Raw genomic sequence first — 23,228 nt, 5'->3', positions numbered from 1 at the left:
GTTTTGCGAACTTGTAAGCTGCTCAGTTGTACATTTTCCTTTTAGCAGTTATGCTAACAGTCGAGCAGGTTAGTGAAGCGGTGTTTTTATACTTTTGCCATCACCCTTTTATACTGCTCTCTTTCTGGCTTAAGTCACACAAAATTAACTAAGACATTTAAAGTGATCAGTAAAATCCACAACAATGTAGGAAATACGAGAAGTTGAACAAACATCTGTTGTACAAGCAGAATTCAAATGATTTTATAATGGTTTGTAGGTTATTTAACTTTGAATTGATGTTCTAAGTAACTGGTATATTATTGCATAAATGTGATAGTAACTTTCCAAATTAATGAATTGTTTTTATTAAAGTGTTATGTTTAACACAAAATAATCAACACAGTCTCACTCTCTACTCGTCAAATGTCTGACGCATGGTCAAGTGATCTGGCGTCACTTTTTTGACGCACTGGGTATACCTTTGGCGTTATTTTTCAACGTGCAGGTTAGTCCGATAGACTTCTATAGAACTCAGTAGCGTTTATATTTGACGTCTTGGTTCAGCACACCGCAACTACACTGAATAAATAAAAATAAATAATAGGCTACAAAAATATATATATATATATATATATATATATATATATGACAGAGATCGTTTTTATCGGGCCCTCCAACTTGTTTTTGAGGTTTAAATATTCTCGCAATCTGATATTAAAGTGATCTCTGTGCCAAAGCTTAGCGCGTTCATCAGTGGTGAGTTTAACAACACTCAACTGCAGGTAAAACAGCACTCAGCGGTGAGTTTGACCAAAGCAACACTCAACTGCAGGGAAAACGACATAAAAGGTGAGTTTAACAACGCTCCAAGGCGCGTGCAAGTAAGCAGTTTAACCGTTTTCTTACACACCATTCTCGCTTATCGCTTATTCATAGTTCATCATCTCTATGAAATCACGTTCAAGAAGTCTCATTCAGCACACATCGCGATACTTGCCATCAGTTTCCATGTGCCACAGGGTCGGTGAGTAGATATAATTACGCTCTTTTAATGCCTGTTATAAAATTTATTCTGTCTTTATTAATCAGATTAGCGCCATATTGTTTACTCGCTGTATTATATCAGTCATCCGAGGCTGTCTTTGAGTTTCATTGCGTTTAACTAAATGAACACACCTGCTAACTAGTGTGATTAAACCCTGTCGGTCACGTGACGTGCCATAGACTTTCAATATATTCATTTCATGTCAAAGATGTAAATTTGTAGTAAAATCATGGTAACCACGGCATGTACAATAGCAACAAATTAAATTTGAAGTTAAAACCCAGGAACGGGACATTTACCATGTTTTTACCTCAGTAACTGTAGTTCTACTATGGTATATTAATAATCAATACAAAAATAAAATAATCATCAAACTAACTTTGGTTGTACAACTGTAATTGTCGTTTTTGATGTGCTTTTATATTACAGATATCACACATTTACTGTACCATGCTTTTGAACATTTTTATGTAAATCCAAAAAAAGTAAATAAATAAAAGGAAACATTTTTCCCTTCCTGCAGTTCATTCATATCAGTTTATATTTTAAATATTTTGCTCACAAAACATTATTAAAATTCTGTTTATAATTCTATTTTATTCTACCCCTCCCCCTTTCTTATTTTTATTATTATGTTTTTTTTTTTTTAGCTGAAAAGATGTAAAGGAAGCAGTCATCCCTGTGGTGTTTGTGGAGAGGTTTTCCTTCAGAAATGGAGAAGACTGAAAGCTGCGGAGGCAGACATTTGCAGCAGTAAGTCTGTGTTAGTTTTACCTTTTTATCAAACTGCTGTTATAAATTGCACAGCATTTGTTGTTTCTTAAACTTTTGCACTGTCCAAATACCCACACTTGCCATCTTAGCACTTGACCAATCGATTATTTATTTGACGTATTTCCTATGTTTAGGCCAAGTGTTCGAGTGAGCATGGTGACCACAAGTGTGTGTCGAACTTTTCATCACCTGATGACAGTGGTTCCCGTTCCTGATCCTGGAGAACCCAGCATTGCACGGTTTTGGCGTCTCTCTTATCTGACAAACACACTTTTGAGGTCTTGGAGTCTTCACTGATGAGCTGATGAGTTGAATCAGGTGTGTTTGATCAGGGAGACATCTCAAATGTGCAGTGTTGGGCTTCTCCAGGACCAGGATTGGGAGCCACTGCCTTACGGGACACACTTAAGTGTTTACAGAGATTTTTTTTTTTTTTTTTTTGATTATTATTCAACTTTGCATTTTAAAAGAAATTCTAATTCTCTTTTCATTAGTCCCTATTACAGAGGACAATTAAATTTTTGGGGCTTCTAATTAAGTGAAAAAAAAGCAGTTGCAAATGATGTACAAAATAAATATACTTTTCTGTACACCAAGAAAACATGCAACACTTTGTTTTACTTCCAAATTATTCTCAGTATCTAATTATTATTATTATTATTATTAATAATAATATTTCACATACATTGGAAAGGTTTCCGTGAGCAGATCAATTACACTACTGATAACATTCCTTTAAGCATGTAATATATTTTTTTATAATTCATATGAATATAGCTTGCTATTATTGACTAGCTTTTAATAATAGATGCATTTAATATATAATTATACAGCATCTTTACAGAGGCTGGTTTTATGGTCTAAAAGTAGCATGTAATAATATTTCCTTCCTTTCTGTCTTTCAGGATTGTTCGCAGATAATGATGTTCTTCTCGATCATGCACAAGGACTCACCTCTTTAACTCTTTATCTTCCCAACACACACAGAAATGCTCCCTTTATCAGTGTTTAGACTTTGCAGTGCAGTTTTGTTTTAGTTCTAAGCTTATAATGAATACATTGTGACCTTCCAGCAACCCATATATTGTATACAGAACCAGTGATCAAAACAATGGTTGAAAATAGTATTTTTATATTGATAAAGCATTGTGTTCTCTTTTTCAAGCTTCATACAGTAAACTTTACTTCTGGTGCTTTTATCATAAAAAAACAAACATCAGTTCTCATCAGGAGTTTTCGTAAAGGACGTATTCATGCACAGCCATCCCCTAGTTCCAGTCATGAAGTGAATGATGTTATTGTCAGTTTTATTTCTGCATTTTTATGTAGCAGGTGTTTGTTTTCCTGAACGTTATCTTTCTTCCATTGTTCGGACAATCAGTGTTTATTTGATGCTGTGCTGATGGAGGTTTATAGATGATATTGCACACTTGACATGCATGTCTTCATGGTTTTTATTTTCTGAGTTTGAAACAGTGTGTTGTATCACTTTTTGGTCAAATAAATTCTTCAGTGTTCTCTGAAAGACTATCTGTATTTACTTTTTTTTTAAATAAAAGTATTTGCAAAGAATTTTTATTCTTCATAGTGGCAAAAACAACTTATTGACAGAGGATGCAGTGCAGTTATATGGGCAATTTGTCTTTGAATCAGTTTTTTTAACTCTGTTTTTATTGCTAGAGTTCAATTGGTAAAGAATGGCAAATCACAGAAAAACTAAAGTGAATAATTTTTATAGATTTAAAACAAAACAACATGCAATTTAAATGTTACAAGCTAATCATTTGATTAGAAAATGCACCTGTCTTTGAAAAAAAAAAAAAAGATTTAATGAGAGGAATCGGTTCGATAGAACTGCGAATGCTGGCCATGTGCTCATCAATATTGCCCAATTTTTGTCAAGCTGAAAACAATAATTAGCGCATTTGCATTATTGTTGGAGGAAGGTGTAGACGTTAATAAAACACAATCTAATAGGTAGCAAATGTTATTGATTGTTAACCAATCTATCGCTTCAGCCGAAAAACGAAAGTCATCGGTCATAAATGGATAAGGAAGCGTGACGCCGCTGCTCAGCTTTGATATCATTGGCTGTCAATGTCCCTTGTCATCGCAGGGTTGTCTGTGGTTGGACTATCCTTTAACCCATACTAAACAGCGCATCGTGTTACAGAAGAACGTTTTGCTACTATTATCACATTAGTAATATATTAAGTCAACAATTAAGGGTTGCTATGTTGAGGAAAATTACCTCTTTAGCGAGATCCTAACCCTAACCCTAATCATAACTTCGATGAACTACAAAAAACAGCCCCTAGTTTCGCCTTTCCATATATAGAACGACGGAGGCTTGTGGGTAATGTAGTTTAAATCGTTTTATTGACGAAATGAAATAAATAATATATTTAATGGAAAACTGGATATATGAATAGTTTCATTGTGTAAACCTCTATGATATAATTGAAAGACAGAGTGAAATTTGGTATTTTAGAGGGAGCAATATTTAAAATGGCCTTATGAAACATTTCCATTTATTTCTGAAAACTGTGCCCAACATTATTTTATCAGCATAGCATAAGTAAAAATTCTTTTGGTTTTCTCTTTGATTCATTAATTGGACTCTGATTTACAGCCATTTCAAATGTACAGTTTTTGGCTCTTCCGGGGGGTGCTACTGGGCCCCTGGGGGTAGAAGGGCAGTAAAACCTACATGTATGTATTCTCCTCATAATGGACAACAAACTGAGCTGAGTCACATTTATATCTGACAGTTTTCATAGACTAACCTTTTCTTATTCTTATGTCATGAGCAGTAAAGCTTTTGACAGGACATGGTGAGGCCATCTGATGAAACATGGCAAAATTAGAAAGAAATGATTTAATAATAAAAATTATAGATTATTTATTTTATTTTTGAAGTTAACAGTAATAAATATAATGGATAAACCTGCAACAACATGCCATTATCTATTCCCCACTGTTAAGCAGTAATCAAGGACAATTTATACACATTGTGATACTTCACTTTTCCACAAGGAATAATTCATGGAGTACTCAGAATACTATATATATTAACTAATTAGCAACAATCAGTGTAAAAATGTCCTCCTCATCCCCTTATCTGGGTCCTCAGATGCTGAACATCAGTAATGTGCGTGCTCTTGGATTTAATGCAGTACAAGATCCATGTTGATCATTCCTGCTACATTCTCAGTTATCCCTCAAGTGTTTGTAACTATAAAGTAAATGGCTTTTCAAAATAATTCATCTATTAAATCCCTTTATATAGATATATAGGTATATTTGTGATTAAATATATACAATAATAACTTTCTGGTGTATTGTTGTTCCAGATGTCATTAATGTTTAAGCAAAAAATAATCCTGGTAATTAATATGTAGTTTTTCAAGTGTAGAATAAACCCATAGTAGCCTACAGTATCTAGTAAAATTATGAATTTACCAAGAATTTTCAACACACAATATTCACCATATTAATTTTATTGAAGCATAGACTATGAAGTTGATAAAGTAGCTTCAAGACAAACACAATTCAAGGAAAATAATAAAGGATCAAAAATTCATTAATATCATAAATTAATCAGTTCACACAGATGAGTGATGAAATGTCCTTAAAAGTAAAAATAATCCATCCAGTCAACTGTGATACAGATCATGTGATGCATATAAGACATGTGATACTGTTCCAGAAAATAATGATTCCCATCATCACATCTGAACTGGTTTCATCTCCCCATCGTGATCTTCTTCTCTCGTGTCTGGAAACAGTTTGTGGCTGATATCCAGCACTGATGTGGTGTAGCTTGTCCTCAGCCAGATGATCTCTCAGTCCTAAGATCCCAGACCTGGTCAAAGTGAAACAAACAATCCAGATGAAGTTGTTTAATGGACAGAGAGCTCAGCTTATGTTCTGTGTGATTTTAGCAGGGTGAGCAACTATGACCCTTGTAGTACTGTACACTTACCATTCTTCAAGCTGTTTTAAGACCTTTAGAGAACGTTTTTCTCTGAAGACAATTTACCACATCCTCTTCTTTCAGTCCTTTCAAGAGCATCACTTGGTCAAAACCCCCCATTTGGCTGATGAGATCATCTGTACAAATTAAAATACTGCAATAAAAATTTCATTCTGCAAGAATTAAGGCAAAGGACTTGCTCATGAGACACCCCTTAGCATGTGACAGAATTTTTTGCCTCTATAATTCATCTATTGTTGCAGTAAATGTGTCTTTTTTCCCTCTCTAATTTATCTTCAAAGTTCCTGACTTCTCTCACAAATGTGTTTTAGTGTAAGGCCTGGCTTCAAACCAATCAACTATCAATCCACAATTTATAATACAACATTTATGAAACAATGAAATAATGTAAACCACTTACATAAAACTTGTATTCTTTTATTTAAGACAAACAGTTGGTGTTTTTTTTTTTTTTTTTTACTTAAAGTTTAAAAATATTCCAGTCACACTTTGCCTACATGATTTAATTGTAATAGCTGTATATAATTTTTTTTTTTATTAAGAATAAAAACATAGAAAGAATAAATTACGGCTGAGATGAACAGTCCTGTGAGATAAAATCATAAAGTGCTGTAACACATAACACAGCATTGCTTCAACACACACATACCAGAGGACTTCTGTCTTTGTTTGGGCTCAAGATGGCCGTCTTCATTCCTCATGAGCAAATCATTTCCTTGGTCTTCCTTCTCTTTGGAAAAACAAGATAATCTTACTCTGTGTGCAATTAACATTGCTCATTAAACATATAATTAAGTTAATTTAAAATAAGATTCAGACCAGAGCATTTGATGAGTAAATGTTGATTCAAAAATATTTTAAACAAATGTACCTGGGAAGAGCTGATCATGGCAAGATTCGCTGAGACTCAGTAACAGCTCTTTTAGTTTTTAGGAAGGTTTGTGAGGGTTGGCTCTTAAAAGAGCTGTTGAGCTTGAACAGCATTATCTGCAAACAATCCTGTAAGACAGAAAGAAAGAAAAATATTACTACATTACATGCATCTTATACATTACTGTGCGTATGTGTGTGTGTAATTATACAGCTATATTCATATATATATTAAAAAAAATTATTACAAGCTAACAGGACTGTTATCAGTAGTGCGCAAGTCTTAATAATGCCAAAGCGCAGTGCCCTTAATGAACACTAAACCCACATTATCTCCAATACCACTCAGGAGCTCTATACCAGGCTTAGTGTATCCCATCATGCATCAATTTTTGGAATAAATTGTGAGACCTTTTGTCGAGATCTCACAAGGGGTCACGGAAACCTTTACAATGTATGTAAAATATTAATAATAATAATAATAATAATAATAATAATAATAATAATAATAATAATTAGATATTGAAAATAATTTTTCAATTAATTTATTTTAAAATGCAAAGTTGAATGATCAAACTAAAAATCTCTGTAAACACTTAAGTGTGTCCCGTAAGGCAGTGGCTCCCAATCCTGGTCCTGGAGAAGCCCAACACTGCACATTTGAGATGTCTCCCTGATCAAACACACCTGATTCAACTCATCAGCTCATCAGTGAAGACTCCAAGACCTCAAAAGTGTGTTTGTGAGATAAGAGAGACGCCAAAACCGTGCAGTGCTGGGGTTCTCCAGGATCAGGAACGGGAACCACTGTCATCAGGTGATGAAAAGTTCGACACACACTTGTGGTCACCATGCTCACTCGAACACTTGGCCTAAACATAGGAAATACGTCAAATAAATAATCGATTGGTCAAGTGCAAAGATGGTAAGTGTGGGTATTTGGACAGTGCAAAAGTTTAAGAAACAACAAATGCTGTGCAATTTATAACAGCAGTTTGATAAAAAGGTAAAACTAACACAGACTTACTGCTGCAAATGTCTGCCTCCGCAGCTTTCAGTCTTCTCCATTTCTGAAGGAAAACCTCTCCACAAACACCACAGGGATGACTGCTTCCTTTACATCTTTTCAGCTAAAAAAAAAAATACATAATAATAAAAATAAGAAAGGGGGAGGGGTAGAATAAAATAGAATTATAAACAGAATTTTAATAATGTTTTGTGAGCAAAATATTTAAAATATAAACTGATATGAATGAACTGCAGGAAGGGAAAAATGTTTCCTTTTATTTATTTACTTTTTTTGGATTTACATAAAAAGGTATCAAAAGCATGATACAGTAAATGTGTGATATCTGTAATATAAAAGCACATCAAAAACGACCATTACAGTTGTACAACCAAAGTTAGTTTGATGATTATTTTATTGTTGTATTGATTATTAATATACCATAGTAGAACTACAGTTACTGAGGTAAAAACATGGTAAATGTCCCGTTCCTGGGTTTTAACTTCAAATTTAATTTGTTGCTATTGTACATGCCGTGGTTACCATGATTTTACTACAAATGTACATCTTTGACATGAAATGAATATATTGAAAGTCTATGGCACGTCACGTGACCGACAGGGTTTAATCACACTAGTTAGCAGGTGTGTTCATTTAGTTAAACGCAATGAAACTCAAAGACAGCCTCGGATGACTGATATAATACAGCGAGTAAACAATATGGCGCTAATCTGATTAATAAAGACAGAATAAATTTTATAACAGGCATTAAAAGAGCGTAATTATATCTACTCACCGACCCTGTGGCACATGGAAACTGATGCCAAGTATCGCGATGTGTGCTGAATGAGACTTCTTGAACGTGATTTCATAGAGATGATGAACTATGAATAAGCGATAAGCGAAATTGGTTGTAAGAAAACGGTTAAACTGCTTACTTGCACGCGCCTTGGAGCGTTGTTAAACTCACCTTTTATGTCGTTTTCCCTGCAGTTGAGCGTTGCTTTGGTCAAACTCACCGCTGAGTGCTGTTTTACCTGCAGTTGAGTGTTGTTAAACTCACCACTGATGAACGCGCTAAGCTTTGGCACAGAGATCACTTTGATATCAGATTGCGAGAATATTTAAACCCTTAAAAACAAGTTGGAGGGCCAGATAAAAACGATCTCTGTCATATATAATTTTTTTTGTAGCCTATTATTTTTTTTTATTTATTCAGTGTGGTTGCGGTGTGCTGAACCAAGACGTCAAATATAAACGCTACTGAGTTCTATAGAAGTCTATCGGACTAACCTGCACGTTGAAAAATAACGCCAAAGGTATACCCAGTGCGTCAAAAAAGTGACGCCAGATCACTTGACCATGCGTCAGACATTTGACGAGTAGAGAGTGAGACTGTGTTGAAATAATACATGTGTTGTTTGCTTCATGTTAATTAAGTGCTTTTGCTGAGGCATGGGAAAAATAAAGGAGCTGGAAAAAACACCTGCTAGTGACCTCAGCATCATCTAATCTAATTTTTTATAAAAATCTAACTCTTTACTTTTACTTATGCTCTGCAATATCGTTTCAGATTCTGAACACATCAGAAATCACCAACCCCTCCTGACATATCTTTCCAGTTTGGAGTAGGTATGTTGCAACAATATAACATAAATAACAATAAAATGTAATTAATTGAAGCATGACTTATCGGGGTAACTTTTTTTTATTTTATTATTGTAATAGAACACTATAGAACTACATTCACTATAGAACAGGAACATCATTTGTTGGTAAATTTCTTGCCTATTTTCTTCCTGACAAAAAATAATGTATATGCCAAAGTAGAATTCAACAGCTTTAGCCGTGATCTCTGTGATCAGCTCATCATCTCTCCATACCCTCTCCACATGGAAGTCACCTCTTGTTCTTGTCACAAGATCACACCAGGTTAACTAAGACAGTAACCATCAGCTGACCGTGGAATGCCAAGTGTGTGTTTCTTTCTCAGTTTTGCATGGTCCCCAATAAACTCAACGTGGGATGCCTCTCCGATTTCTTTCACATCAGGGCAATTAACCTCTACCAGGACACAGGGAGGTTCTTCATTTGGGTCCACCACTTTGCCATCTGCACCAAGGTGTGGAGCATCAGGGTGGATGATGAGACCAGATGGAAGAACGTTAACGTCAAAGGTCTCCTCATAGCAGTGAAGAACCTCTGGCTCAAGTTTTAATCCTCTACACATCGCTCTCTAGAGACCCGACAGATGTTTACACACACTGTTTAATGCAAGATATAAATGCATTTAACCTGCAATTACAAATGCATAATGTCTTTTGATGTTTTAATCCCAAAATGTTGAATACTAATATTTGCAATGATAAAAGAAATTGCTTTAAGAGATGAAATTAAAAACCTCAATATCTAGACAATCATGAATTGTAACCACTTCCTTCAATGTTTTTACTATACAGTTGATATGGAATTTGTTTAAATGTTAATTTGTTTAAAAAAAGTATTATGTGTTTATATGAAGTGCTTATACAAAATAAATATGTAGTTAATTTTAAAGTATATCTACATTTCTTGCTTTCATACATGGTCATATGAAAAATTTGCCGTACTTAAGTGGTAGATTTCTGCCATTTACTGGAAAACATTTAAAATTACAATTTTAAACAAAAGCACTATATGAACATTCTGAGTGATTTTATTACACTAATATACTATCAGACATCCCAATTTCTGTTTTGGTAAACTCATTAAGTGTCATCTCATTTAGATGAATTCGAATTTAATTTAGGGTCCTGAAATACCCTGAACACTGCACAGAGGTTAAGATGACCATTGCTACATAAATAAAATAAAAATTTAAACATCCTATTTTGTTTTAATTTTCCCTTACTAAATTATACAGTTACTGATGCTATGGACTGTGGGATTACTAACTGACTATTAACAAAAAAAAATGTCTCTAAACCTCTTTACTCTTCATTAAAACCTGATCTAAACAAGTACATCATAGAATCAAATGCTTTGCAAATCCGCTCGAAAGCCCCGATCTCAAATAATTCGCGAAACGCGCTTCGGAGTCCCGATCTGAATCAAATGTTTTGCAAACTCCGAAGCCCCGATCAAATGATTCGCGAAACACGCTTCGGAGTCCAAATCTGAATCAAACGATTCACTAAACGCGCTTCGGAGTCCAAATCTGAATTAAATGATTCGCTAAACGCGCTTCGGAGTCCAAATCTGAATCAAATGATTCACTAAACGCGCTTCGGAGTCCTGATCTGAATCAAATGTTTTTGAACTCCGAAGCCCCGATCAAATGATTCGCGAAACACGCTTCGGAGTCCAAATCTGAATCAAACGATTCACTAAACGCGCTTCGGAGTCCAAATCTGAATCAAATGATTCGCTAAACGCGCTTCGGAGTCCTGATCTGAATCAAATGATTCGCTAAACGCGCTTCGGAGTCCTGATCTGAATCAAATGTTTTTGAACTCCGAAGCCCCGATCAAATGATTCGCGAAACACGCTTCGGAGTCCAAATCTGAATCAAACGATTCACTAAACGCGCTTCGGAGTCCAAATCTGAATCAAATGATTCGCTAAACGCGCTTCGGAGTCCTGATCTGAATCAAATGATTCGCTAAACGCGCTTCGGAGTCCTGATCTGAATCAAATGTTTTTGAACTCCGAAGCCCCGATCAAATGATTCGTGAAACGCTCTTCGATTCCCGATCTGAATCAAATGTTTTGCGAACTCGCTCCGAAGCCCCGATCAAATGATTCGTGAAACGCGATTCGATTCCCGATCTGAATCAAATGTTTTGCTAATCTGACCCGAAATGTGCATCAGGAGACACTTTTTCTTCTTGTTTAATGGCGATAAACTCCAAAGGAGCATTATCGCCACCTATTGTGTTGGATGGCAAATTAACCTTGGGTGATAAGTCTAAAGTTTAAAACTATTTCCTCTTCCTTCTTTTACAAATGGACCATTAACTATGTTTCCTTGTTGAACCCTACTCTATCATCCCACATACATCATCATTATTTATCATACCTGCAATAGAGGTTTCATTGAGCTTCATCTGGCGCTGCGTGTTCAGCTCCTCCGTCCACACTCAGCCCCCATGGCAGGTTTAACATTTCAAGTATATCATATTCTAAATCCCAAACCTGAATCATATATAAACGTAATTAGTGCTCTATATATCTGTCTATCCTTAAAACCTTTTCCTAAAATATCCTCATTCTTCATTCTATCCTCTCCATTCTTCAGATGACTGAACAATACATCCCGGGAAAATATTATACTTACTACAAATAAATAATACATGACATACAACTTCAGTTCTAAATGTTCATTCCTCTTGTTTTTTGTGAATAACATATATTGTGTTTTTGAGACTGAAAACTTTAGACCCCAATCCAATGACCATTCTTCTACTTCTTTAATTGACTCCTGGATGCCTTTAACCACATTTTTAATATTACGGCCTCTCTTCCATAACGCTCCGTCATCTGCATAAAGAGGCAATCCTATTCCTAATTTATTAACTTTATCAAAAACATAATTGATCATTAAATTAAACAATAATGGGCTAATTGCACTACCCTGTGGAGTTCCATTTAGAATGTTATAAGGAGCTGATAATTCTTCCACAATTTTCACCTGAAAAGTGCGTTCAAATAAAAAATCTAAAACCCAATTATAAAGTTTGCCACCTATTCCAATTTTATTCCGTTTAATTAGCAAACCTTCCCTCCACAAAGTGTCATAAGCCTTTTCTATGTCAGAGAAGACTGCGATCATGTACTCTTTCATTACAAAAGCTTTTTTAGCTTCATTTTCAAACAATACTAAAACATCTGCTGTAGACCTACTTTTCCTAAAACCACTTTGAAATGTTGATAACAATTCCCTTTTCTCCAAAATGTAGTTCATTCGCCTCACAATCATTTTTTCCATTACTTTACATAGTGTAGAGGTAAGAGCGATGGGTCTAGAACTACTAGATTTTGTTATATCTTTACCAGGCTTAGCTAGAGGGAGCACAATTACCGTTTTCCATTGTTTTAGGAAGGAGACCCTCATTCCATATATAATTATATAAATCCAATAATGCTTCTAATGCTTTTGGTGATCATTTCTTTAAGATTCTATAACTTATCATATCTCTTCCTGGTGTGGTACTCTTTCAGTTATTGATTGCTGTTTTTAATTCAAAATAACTAAACTCATCATCCAAAGTATTATTAAAATCTTGCTTTTTCTTGCAAGAATCTCCAGAGATATTGTTAATTTGTTGTCGTCTTGTTAAAAATGTATCATCTAAATGTTCAATGAGCTTTAGCAAATGTTTGAGCCGACATAATAACCTTCTCTTTATCTGTGATAGCTACCTTCCCATTTTCCTCCATTACAGGTATTTTCTTAAAGCTGTTAATTCCATTCATCTTTTTAATCATACGCCAGACTGCATTTATTTCGGTTTCCCTCCCTATTGTATCACAAACATTTTGCCATGCTGTCCTTTTTGTACTTTGAATAATCTTTTTAACATAAGCCCTTTTTCTTTGATAATCTATGACTGCTTCTGGGGTGAGTGTTCTTTTTAAGAACTGAAATGCTTTATTCCTTTCTCTGATTGCTGCCGAGCACTCCTCTGACCCCCATGGTACATTCTTTCTTGTACTTATACCACTTGATAGTGAGATAGACTGAGAGGCTGCAAAATAAATGCCATTCACTACTTTATTATATCTGTCATCAACACTAACCTCTACTGACAGATTTTTGAATTGTTCTTCACATTTCCCCAATCTGCTTTCTTATATATCCATCTTACAACATAATTACATTTTTGTAGTTGAATCTTATTTTGAAATACACACGTCACTGGAAAATGATCACTTCCTATATTATCCTTAGATACTGACCACATACATTTACCAGCTAATGATGCTGAAACTATTGTGACATCCAAACATCACATTCCACCTCTTGCTATATCTCATTTAAACATAATAAAGAGTTATCTTCCATGAACTCTTCTATTATTTCTCCATTTTTATCTGTACTCTTACTACCCCAAATACATTAAAATCACCACATATAATCATTTTGTTTGCCTTTTCTCCCAAGGCACTTTTCAGGATGTCTATTGTTAATTCTGAACATGGATTATAGAAATGTAACACTCTGATTACCCCCTGTGTACCCATTAATTCTATACATAAGCTCTCTAAATTACCTTCATTATTTATTTGTCTATATATCACATTTTCTTTTATGAATGTTGTACACCCTCCACCTCTACCATTAATCCTGTCCTTCCTTATTACCTCATAGCCGTTCATCTTAAAATCTAATGACGCATAACCATGTTTCTTGTATACAAATGATATCAGGAGATTTATTCATATCTGCAATATACTTTTTAAACTCCTGTCCATTAGCGATTAAGCTTCTGACATTCCAACGAAGCAACCGGAAGGACATGATAATATTATATATCATTACATTGATTTAAATGATTGTCGAACCCGCTCCGAACTCCCGAACTGACTCAAATGATTCGCGATACCCAAACTGACTCAAATGATTCGCGATACCGCTCCGAGCTCCCGAACTGATTAAAATGATTCACGCCCCGAACTGACTCAAATGATTCGCGATTCCCAAACTGACTCTAATGATTCGCCAACCCGCTCCGAGCTCCCGAACGAACTCAAAATGATTCGCGCTCCGAACTGCCGAACTGACTCAAATGATTAATCCTCCGAACTCCCGAACTGACTCAAATGATTCGCGAACCCGCTGCGAACTCCCGAACTGATTTAAATGATTCGCGATCCCGCTCCGAACTCCCAAACTGACTCAAATGATTCGCGAACCCGCTGCGAACTCCCGAACTGATTTAAATGATTCGCGATCCCGCTCCGAACTCCCAAACTGACTCAAATGATTCGCGAACCCCAAACTGAGTTATGTTAAGGTATTATTCATATAATTTTATGCTATTATAAATCTATTATATCACATACCTGTATGTTATTGTTGTACTCGCTTTTCATATTATTCACTTTACTTTAAGTTGTTCTACATATACTTTTTAATATAACATATCACTTTTTCTATATTCTACTGAGCACTGTATCGGTGCATATTTTCATTTTCACTGGATAGCCTCATCAGTTACATGTTATTATTTGTTGTGGAGTTCATCTGTAGGCTATAGTGCTATCAATATGAAAAGCAGACTACAAGTGTGTCACTTTTTGATTTGTATTTACTTGTTTTATTTTCTCAACGATATAAAATTATTAGTGTTTAAAGATGTATTATTTAGATTTTATCCCAGTATTTCAAAGCTGTATTCTGACCTGAGACACAATAAAGAGAGAAAAAAGAAAGAAAATTTTTGGGATGTTATTCCAGGTATATGTGTGTGTGTGTGCGTGTGTGTGTGTGTGCGTTCATTATTCACGGTGTCTGTAGAAGCCCGTTTCCCGTTTCCGCCACTGAATAAAAAAGTTTCACAGAATTTCTACTTTTTTTTTTACTCAGAATTGTGAGATATAATATCGCAATTGAAAGTCAAATTTGTGAGATATAAAGTCGCAATTTATTATTATTATTATTATTCAGTGGCGAAAAACGGGCTAACATCATCCTTGTTTCGCGGTCATGAGTCTAATGTGTAAACAAACCTGCGTGACCATAGCAACCTGCGATTATCAGAAATTGATACATTTAAATTTCATTTAGAAATGAAAATGATACAAGCGCGGAATTTCAAAATTATTATATTAACCTAACCCTAAAGTTACTGATTATAAAATACGTTTTCAGTTTAAAAATATTAAGCTATGACTTTTTTATATGCTTAAAAGGTGTATAGATACAGTTTTTTTATAAAGTAGGAAGTATTCATTTAAACTGTAAGCTTTAGAGAAAAATGTTTGGTAACACTTAGGGAACGATTCTCATTATTGACTAGTTGATTATTAAATATTGGCTGTTTACTTATTAAGCATTTATTCTACATGACAATATTCTACATCCGTAAACATACCCAATACCTGAACTTAACTAGCTTCCTAACTATTGATAATCAGCTAATTAGGAGTTTATTGAGGAAAATGGCATATTTAATGATTTGTTAATAGAGAGAACCTTAAACCTTAAAATAAAGTGACCAAATGTTATGTTTGATGGCGGTCCATAATATATATATATATATATAATCATTTGTATAAAAGTGACACAGTAAACAGGAACATAACAAAAAGAAAACTAAAACTAAGTTTAGAACAAGACATAAACATGGCACAGTTTACATTGCTCTGAGAGGAAGTGGAAAGAGTTCGTGGAGCGTGATCTAGTGAAAAGTGAAAGTGAAAGTGAAGTGACATTCAGCCAAGTATGGTGACCCATACTCAGAATTTGTGCTCTGCATTTAACCCATCCGAAATGCACACACACACAGAGCAGTGAACACACACACACACACACACACACACACTGTGAGCACACACCCGGAGCAGTGTTCATCATTTATGCTGCAGCGCCCGGGGAGCAGTTGGGGGTTCGATGCCTTGCTCAAGGGCACCTAAGTCGTGGTATTGTAGGTGGAGAGAGAGCTGTTCATGCACTCCCCCCACCCACAATTCCGTCCGGCCCGAGACTAGAACCCACAACCCTTCAATTGGGAGTCCAACCCTCTAACCATTAGGCCACGACTTCCCCTTCCCCTAATGATCAATTATAAAAGTTATCCATAAACACAGAAGAGGAGAAGTGAGCTTTCTGCTGTGTTGTGATTTCACATCAATCTCGTGACCGGTCCAGCTCTAACAGATACCATTATGATATTATATTAATCTGCTTTGAAAGAATAACCAGTATTCACTCGCCTTTAGTGGGAGGCACCAGATTACCATTGTCTGGAAACTCACCTGCGTCTGGGCCATTCTTTTAGTTTTGTTTTTCCTGAAATGTCACATCTCACTAAACATGCTGTGATGAATGAAGACGTCCAGACATCTCCCGCAGGATTCTTAACATGTAAGTTTTTATTGAATTTAAAATATATATATTAAGTAGTATCTTTTCAAAAGGCTTTTCATGTTGGTATGTTAAGAGTACACATTAGTACCTAAATTGTACATCTTAGGACCTAAAGGTACAAAAGCGTACCCTTTGAAAAGGTACCTTTTTTTTCTGAGAGTGTGTAACAATTGAAGTGTTTCTGCCAGTGAAACCAAGGAAATGAAACAACATCTTAATGCATAACGTATCCATAACTGTGATTAGATGATATTACAATTATTATGATGACGGTTTTAATTAACGAGGTGATTCATATAATTATTAGACTGTTAATGAATTTCTAAAACCTTTTTTTTTGTGTGTATTAATGACTTTTGGTTTGAGTAATCATTTGACTATTACACAAGAATCATTCACAATCTCAGGGAAAAAGGTACAAAAGCTGTCCCCTTATAATATCCCCCTTATCACTGTTTAAAAGTGTGACACCCCAGTGACCGCTTTTGTACCTTTTGTTCTGAGAATTAGTCTGATGTTTCTGATCAGGTATTTTTGGTATGTAAGATTCACATGTTAAATATTCAGACAAAGTGAAAGTGAAAGTTATTGTGTTTGTTGTGTAATCTCAGGAGTGCATCTTATATCCCTGTATGACTGTGTTTGTGACGTATCTGTGACATCTCTTCTGTTTTCTCGTCAGGTTCAAACACTTGAATCTGCTGCTTCTGCTCAGCCTTTTCAATCACAGCGGTCAGTATTCACTCGTTTTACTTTCTATACTTTGATTTTCACTGTGTAGAGTTACTCTAGTTGATTGTTTCTGTGCTGAAATTCATCTGATACTATTGTCATCAACACTTAAAACATAAAAATGAGGCTTAGATAGTATTGTTGGCTCCTTAATGCTTTGACTGATATATTTGTGTATTATTATTACTATCCAGTCGACTAAAATAACTATTTATGATACACAGAAAGAAATGCATGTATTTTCAGTATATTGAATGGATATTATAATGTATGTATTTGCAGGATCCATCACTCGATCTGTGAAAGGAATAAAAGGAGGCGACGCCACCCTGTCATGTGAATTTAAAGACACTCATTATCTTGATTTGAGCAGGTTAACAAGCATCCTTTCTTGTCAGAATGAAGAATGTGAGAGTGAAAGTGAAAGTCAGAATGGACGAGTGTTTAAAACAGGATCATGTGCCGTGATTATCAAGAATCTGAGACTGAGTGATGCTGGGAAATACATTTTAACAGTCTATTACACTAATACTCAGGCAGAAGTGAAGCGTCAAATCAGGACATACCGACTTCATTTTCACGGTAATGTCAAAACTGATGTCCTTTAGTATTGTGCTGATATTGCATGAAGGCCAGGACCCAGCATGTGTCTGCTTCTCCTCAGATGAGGTTTCAGTGAAGAAAGGAGAGGAGCTGAAGTTAGATGTTCTGTTGCCCAATGCTAATAAAGTAGTGCACTGGACCAGAAGAAGCACAGGACCGAAGGAGGACTGGAGCAGAAGCCATGGGCTCAGAAGTGATCGAATGAGCATCAGAGATAGAAACCTGATCATTAGTAACTTTACAGCCAGAGACACAGGAACATATGAGGTTCTGGAAGGAGAAATCCTGATCATGGTGACAGTCACAGGTGAGAGAAGAGATATCATTAGAAAGCATTTCATGATAATGATTTGAACATCAGATTGATGCTAAACTGAATGATTATCTTTCAACATCACCTGCAGAATCAGAGGACAACATGAACCTCATGAATGATGGCAAACAGCAGCATAGTGAGTAAAACAAGAGCCTTTGACAGCTTTACAAAATCTCTGATGAATTAATTCATACGCTCTCTTCCCAGCTCCCTCTGTTCTACCTGAAGCGTACTGGATCGTCCCGGTTGAACTCTCAGTGTTTTTGGTGATTCTGGTTGCTTTGAAAGGAAAAAGGATGCACAGATGTCCAGGAGCACAACTGCACGTTTGCTGAAGGGCATATACTTGACTAATAATGCAGCTAATGTTAATTAATTCATAAGTTAATTAAATATATATATAATATATACATATTTTTATTGACAACAATAGGAAACATGAATAAAGAAGTAAATGAATTAATAAAAGGAAGCATCACAAACACACACACGTATACAAGAAACAAAACTTTATTCAAACTTATTCTTCTAATAATGACTTAGACAAGATTGAAGTCACCTCTGTGATTTCTGTGCTCAAAACTGAATTGAAATGTTGAAGCTGCTGCTAACTCACTTTTTATCGACAGAAATCCTCCTCAGTTTATCAACAGTAGACTAATGGACACATACAATACTGCAGGTTAGGTTTCTTCACATTCATCTAAAGCAGTGATGATGACAGTAATTCTAGCTCCTTGATTTTTAAGAGTGTAAAGGGAATAAATATGGGACCGAACATATATTTCATTGCTTTCTCTCACAGTTATGTCATTGGCTAATCATGTCCCTTTAGTGGCTCGGTTTTATATTTAATGGTGCATATTTATTAATCACCTCCTATCATATTTTAATTATTCTCAGGTTAGCTAAAGTAAGATCTTTCTTATATCACAAGCATCTAAGTTTTCTTAGGTCACAGAAGTCTTCATCTGTTTGGATCAGAGACTTTTGACAGACAAGCTGCTTGGTTTTAATTGCTTATAATTTTATTGACTACTTCTCATACAAAATACTAGAATAAACCAAAGCAAATAGTTTACAAGCTTAGTTTGTCAGAGGTATCAAACAGCAAAGCATCTAGCAGCGCCGGAGAATCAGCTTCTGACATAATCATCTCATTTCAGTCGTTTATGAAGTCAAGTTTGTTTGTATAGCGTTTTTTACTTTATAAATCGTTGCAAAGCAACTTTACAGAAAATTCATGTTTCTATAATATTTAAAGTCATTACAGTTAAATGTCATGATGACAGAAATGTATGGAAAAATCAATTAAAGACGATAAATACTATGAACAGCAATATTGCAATCCAACTTATAGCAAATATATTCTTAATAAAACAGTAAGTGTAATTACATCAGATAATTCCAGCAAACATAAGCAAAAACTGAACTGCTATAATCACTATATACATGAAAAATACAATAATCACAAAACCAAAATGAACATTTTCTACCCAGCTCCAATGCTCTGGAGCAGAACGGTGCGAAGCTAGAAAGAAAGAACAAATTTTACATTTTTAAAATGATTGTTCATGTTTTTTAGAGCTTCTTACTTTACTGTTCTTCTGTCTTACCTGTGTTTTCTCCCGCTGAGCCAGACAGATATGACGAAATATGAACAAGATTTGAAAACATTAGTTAGTTTAAAGAAATCTAATCCCAAACTCATGATGTTAGAAATATTTCTAAACACCTGCTCACCTGTGATTGTGACTGTGATCAAGATTTCTCCTTCAGTGTCCAGAACTCTGTATGTTCCTGCATCACTGTCCAGAAATGATTTAATGATCAGGTTTCCATCATTATCATCATTCATTCGGTCGCTCTGAACCCCGTGATCTCTCGTCCAAACCTCCTTCCACTCTCCACTAGAGTTTGTCTTCACTTTATCAGCATCAGACACCAGAACAGACATCTTTAGCTCCTCGCCTGTTTTCACAGAAATCTCATCTGAGGAGAAACAGAAAGATATTAATCATTATTATAATGCTGTCAATCAATCAAGACCATAAACACAGATTTATGATTGGTGACCAGATGTAATCATTTAAAGAAGCAGATGCTGGTGTTTGATCAGTTTAGTCTTCACCATGAATATGAAGTTGGTACTTCAGTTCTGTCTGATCATTATTGTAATAGATTCTCAAAGTGTATTTCCCAGCGTCACTGAAGATCAGATTCTTGATGACGACGTCACAGTTTCCTTCTTTAAACACTCGTCCACTACATTCTTCAGTCTCACACACAGATATGTTTCTTGATGGAGTGAACAACTCAGTGTGAACAATATTATCGTCCTCATGTTCACATCGGAGTCTGATGTTTCCTCTCTTTTTTCCCGACACAGATATAGATGAGTTTTCTGCTGGCAGGATTTCTGCAAAAACAGATCCATTCAATTCAAAGAATCAGTACATGTGAAAAATACATGTGGTGTATCTGTTTATTCTCTGTAATCAATGTTATCATATTCTAGTGATTATTTTACTCAGCTTTTATTTTCAAGACGTTTCACCACACATTCGTGTGGATTCAACAACTGTGAACTGATTGTGGCATTTCTCCAATATTTAGCATCAGAAATTGTAATGATAATATTAAACTTTAAGGTTGTTGGTGATCTTTTGCTCATGAAAGCATGAGATTGTGTTTGAATGGCAGCTGAAAATTCTCACGTTCTGCAGAGTTCAGAAACGGTTCATCTTATGAAGTGTGATGGTGTAATATGCTGTGAAATCAATCCCAGTATCAGCTATAAACTCAAATGGACAGATTTTGGGTTGTGTTATAGACTATATGACTAACCTACGATTAACCAACATTACTACGATTTGAGCAACATTCAAATAAATTTACTGTACACATGAGGAAAACACATAAACCGCAGGAACTTTACCCAGAAACTAGAGACTTTGGGCTGGTACTCTTTGTGTTTCCACCTCAGGAACCTGGAACTAAATAAAGTTCCGGGTAAAAAAAAAGCCCCTCAGAAATGCAGTGTTGGAACTTATTTTTAAATAGGCACTCTCTTTATAAATAAACCACAGATTTGAGTTTTAAACCACTACATTCTTGCTAGAAATACTTTTAAAATTACATTTTCCCAACATCACAGCAGTAATAACTTTATAAACTACTTTACTTCTAAAATCGATTCTATTAAGAGTTAAAATTGTAACCATTCAGCCGTCAGCCACAGTATCGCATCAGACAGTGCGACCAATCTCGAATCTCCCTTTTCTGTCCAAGATACTAGAAAAGGTGTTATCCTCACAATTATATTCCTTCTTTGAGAAAAATGGTATATGTGAGGATTTCCAGTCAGGATTTAGACCGTATCATAGTACTGAGACTGCTCTCCTTAGAGTTACAAATGATCTGCTCTTATCATCTGATCGTGGTTGTATCTCTCTATTAGTTTTATTGGATCTTAGTGCTGCGTTTGACACAATTGACCACAACATTCTTTTGCATAGACTTGAACACTTTGTTTGCATTAATGGAAGTACATTATCATGGTTTTAATCATACTTATATGACCACCATCAGTTCGTAGCACTGAATGAGTACCTCAAGCAGTGAATGAGTACCTCAAGGCTCAGTACTAGGGCCGCTACTCTTCACGCTTTATATGTTACCCTTGGGAGATATCATCAGGAACCATGGTGTTAGCTTTCACTGTTATGCTGATGATACTCAGCTCTATATTTCTTCACGGCCCGGTGAAACACACCAGTTTGAAAAACTAATAGAATGCATAGTTGATATAAAAAACTGGATGATGAGTAATTTCTTACTGCTAAATTCTGAAAAAAAACAGAGGTGTTAATTATAGGACCTAAAAACTCTGCATGTAATAACCTAGAACACTGTCTAAGACTTGATGGTTGCTCTGTCAATTCTTCGTCATCAGTTAGGAACCTAGGTGTGCTACTTGATCGCAATCTTTCCTTAGAAAGCCACGTTTCTAGCATTTGTAAAACTGCATTTTTCCATCTCAAAAATATATCTAAATTACGGCCTATGCTCTCAATGTCAAATGCAGAAATGTTAATCCATGCATTTATGACTTCAAGGTTAGATTATTGTAATGCTTTATTGGGTGGTTGTTCTGCACGCTTAGTAAACAAACTACAGCTAGTCCAAAATGCAGCAGCAAGAGTTCTTACTAGAACCAGGAGGTATGGTCATATTAGCCCGGTCCTGTCCACACTGCACTGGCTCCCTATCAAACATCCTATAGATTTTAAAATATTGCTTATTACTTATAAAGCCCTGAATGGTTTAGCACCTCAGTATTTGAATGAGCTCCTTTTACATTATACTCCTCTACGTCCGCTACGTTCTCAAAACTCAGGCAATTTGATAATACCTAGAATATCAAAATCAACTGCGGGCGGCAGATCCTTTTCCTATTTGGCGCCTAAACTCTGGAATAACCTACAGTTATGTCCTTAGGCGTAATTTAAGGTGTTATTTGTGCAGTATTTAATTATTGCCACTATGTTGATTACTGTTTGTTTTGGCAGTGTTTTGTCTCTATTCTCTCTACCCCATCCAAAAGTTTAAAGGGGGGGTGAAATGCTATTTCATGCATACTGAGTTTTTTACACTGTTAAAGAGTTGGATTCCCATGCTAAACATGGACAAAGTTTCAAAAATTAAGTTGTACGTTTGAAGGAGTATTTCTGTTCCAAAAATACTCCTTCCGGTTTGTCACAAGTTTTGGAAAGATTTTTCGAGTATGGCTCTGTGTGACGTTAGATGGCGTGGAATTTCCTTATAAGGGGA

At 35.4% G+C, this 23,228-nt stretch overlaps 1 protein-coding gene and 3 long non-coding RNA genes across 4 annotated transcripts in view; 2 read left to right on the top strand and 2 right to left on the bottom strand.

Annotated features, from left to right (window-relative positions):
* The window catches only part of LOC127935292 (uncharacterized), a 61,712-nt gene extending 39,084 nt beyond the window's left edge, over positions 1 to 22,628 (bottom strand). The window contains exons 1-3 of the mRNA XM_052533028.1: positions 22,607 to 22,628; positions 20,527 to 20,814; positions 20,139 to 20,387 (exon numbers count right to left, since the gene is read on the bottom strand). Of these exons, the coding sequence (XP_052388988.1) occupies positions 20,139 to 20,387; positions 20,527 to 20,814; positions 22,607 to 22,628 (559 nt within the window). The remainder of the gene's footprint in view (positions 1 to 20,138; positions 20,388 to 20,526; positions 20,815 to 22,606) is intronic.
* On the top strand, positions 642 to 3,319 carry LOC127935132 (uncharacterized). Its single transcript, XR_008147985.1, has 3 exons — positions 642 to 1,006; positions 1,686 to 1,780; positions 2,707 to 3,319. It is a non-coding gene; the product is annotated as an uncharacterized LOC127935132 (long non-coding RNA).
* On the bottom strand, positions 5,286 to 8,879 carry LOC127935133 (uncharacterized). The gene is made up of 6 exons (XR_008147987.1): positions 8,471 to 8,879; positions 7,696 to 7,790; positions 6,670 to 6,797; positions 6,448 to 6,528; positions 5,787 to 5,914; positions 5,286 to 5,666 (listed from the first exon to the last, which is right to left on the bottom strand). It is a non-coding gene; the product is annotated as an uncharacterized LOC127935133 (long non-coding RNA).
* LOC127935134 (uncharacterized) lies at positions 17,334 to 18,348 on the top strand. The gene is made up of 3 exons (XR_008147988.1): positions 17,334 to 17,476; positions 17,759 to 18,058; positions 18,141 to 18,348. It is a non-coding gene; the product is annotated as an uncharacterized LOC127935134 (long non-coding RNA).
* Positions 22,629 to 23,228: the final 600 nt, after the last annotated feature.

Source organism: Carassius gibelio, chromosome A19 (genome assembly GCF_023724105.1).
Source record: "Carassius gibelio isolate Cgi1373 ecotype wild population from Czech Republic chromosome A19, carGib1.2-hapl.c, whole genome shotgun sequence".
Taxonomy (NCBI): Eukaryota; Metazoa; Chordata; class Actinopteri; order Cypriniformes; family Cyprinidae; genus Carassius; species Carassius gibelio.
This window is presented reverse-complemented; position numbering and strand designations above follow the sequence as displayed.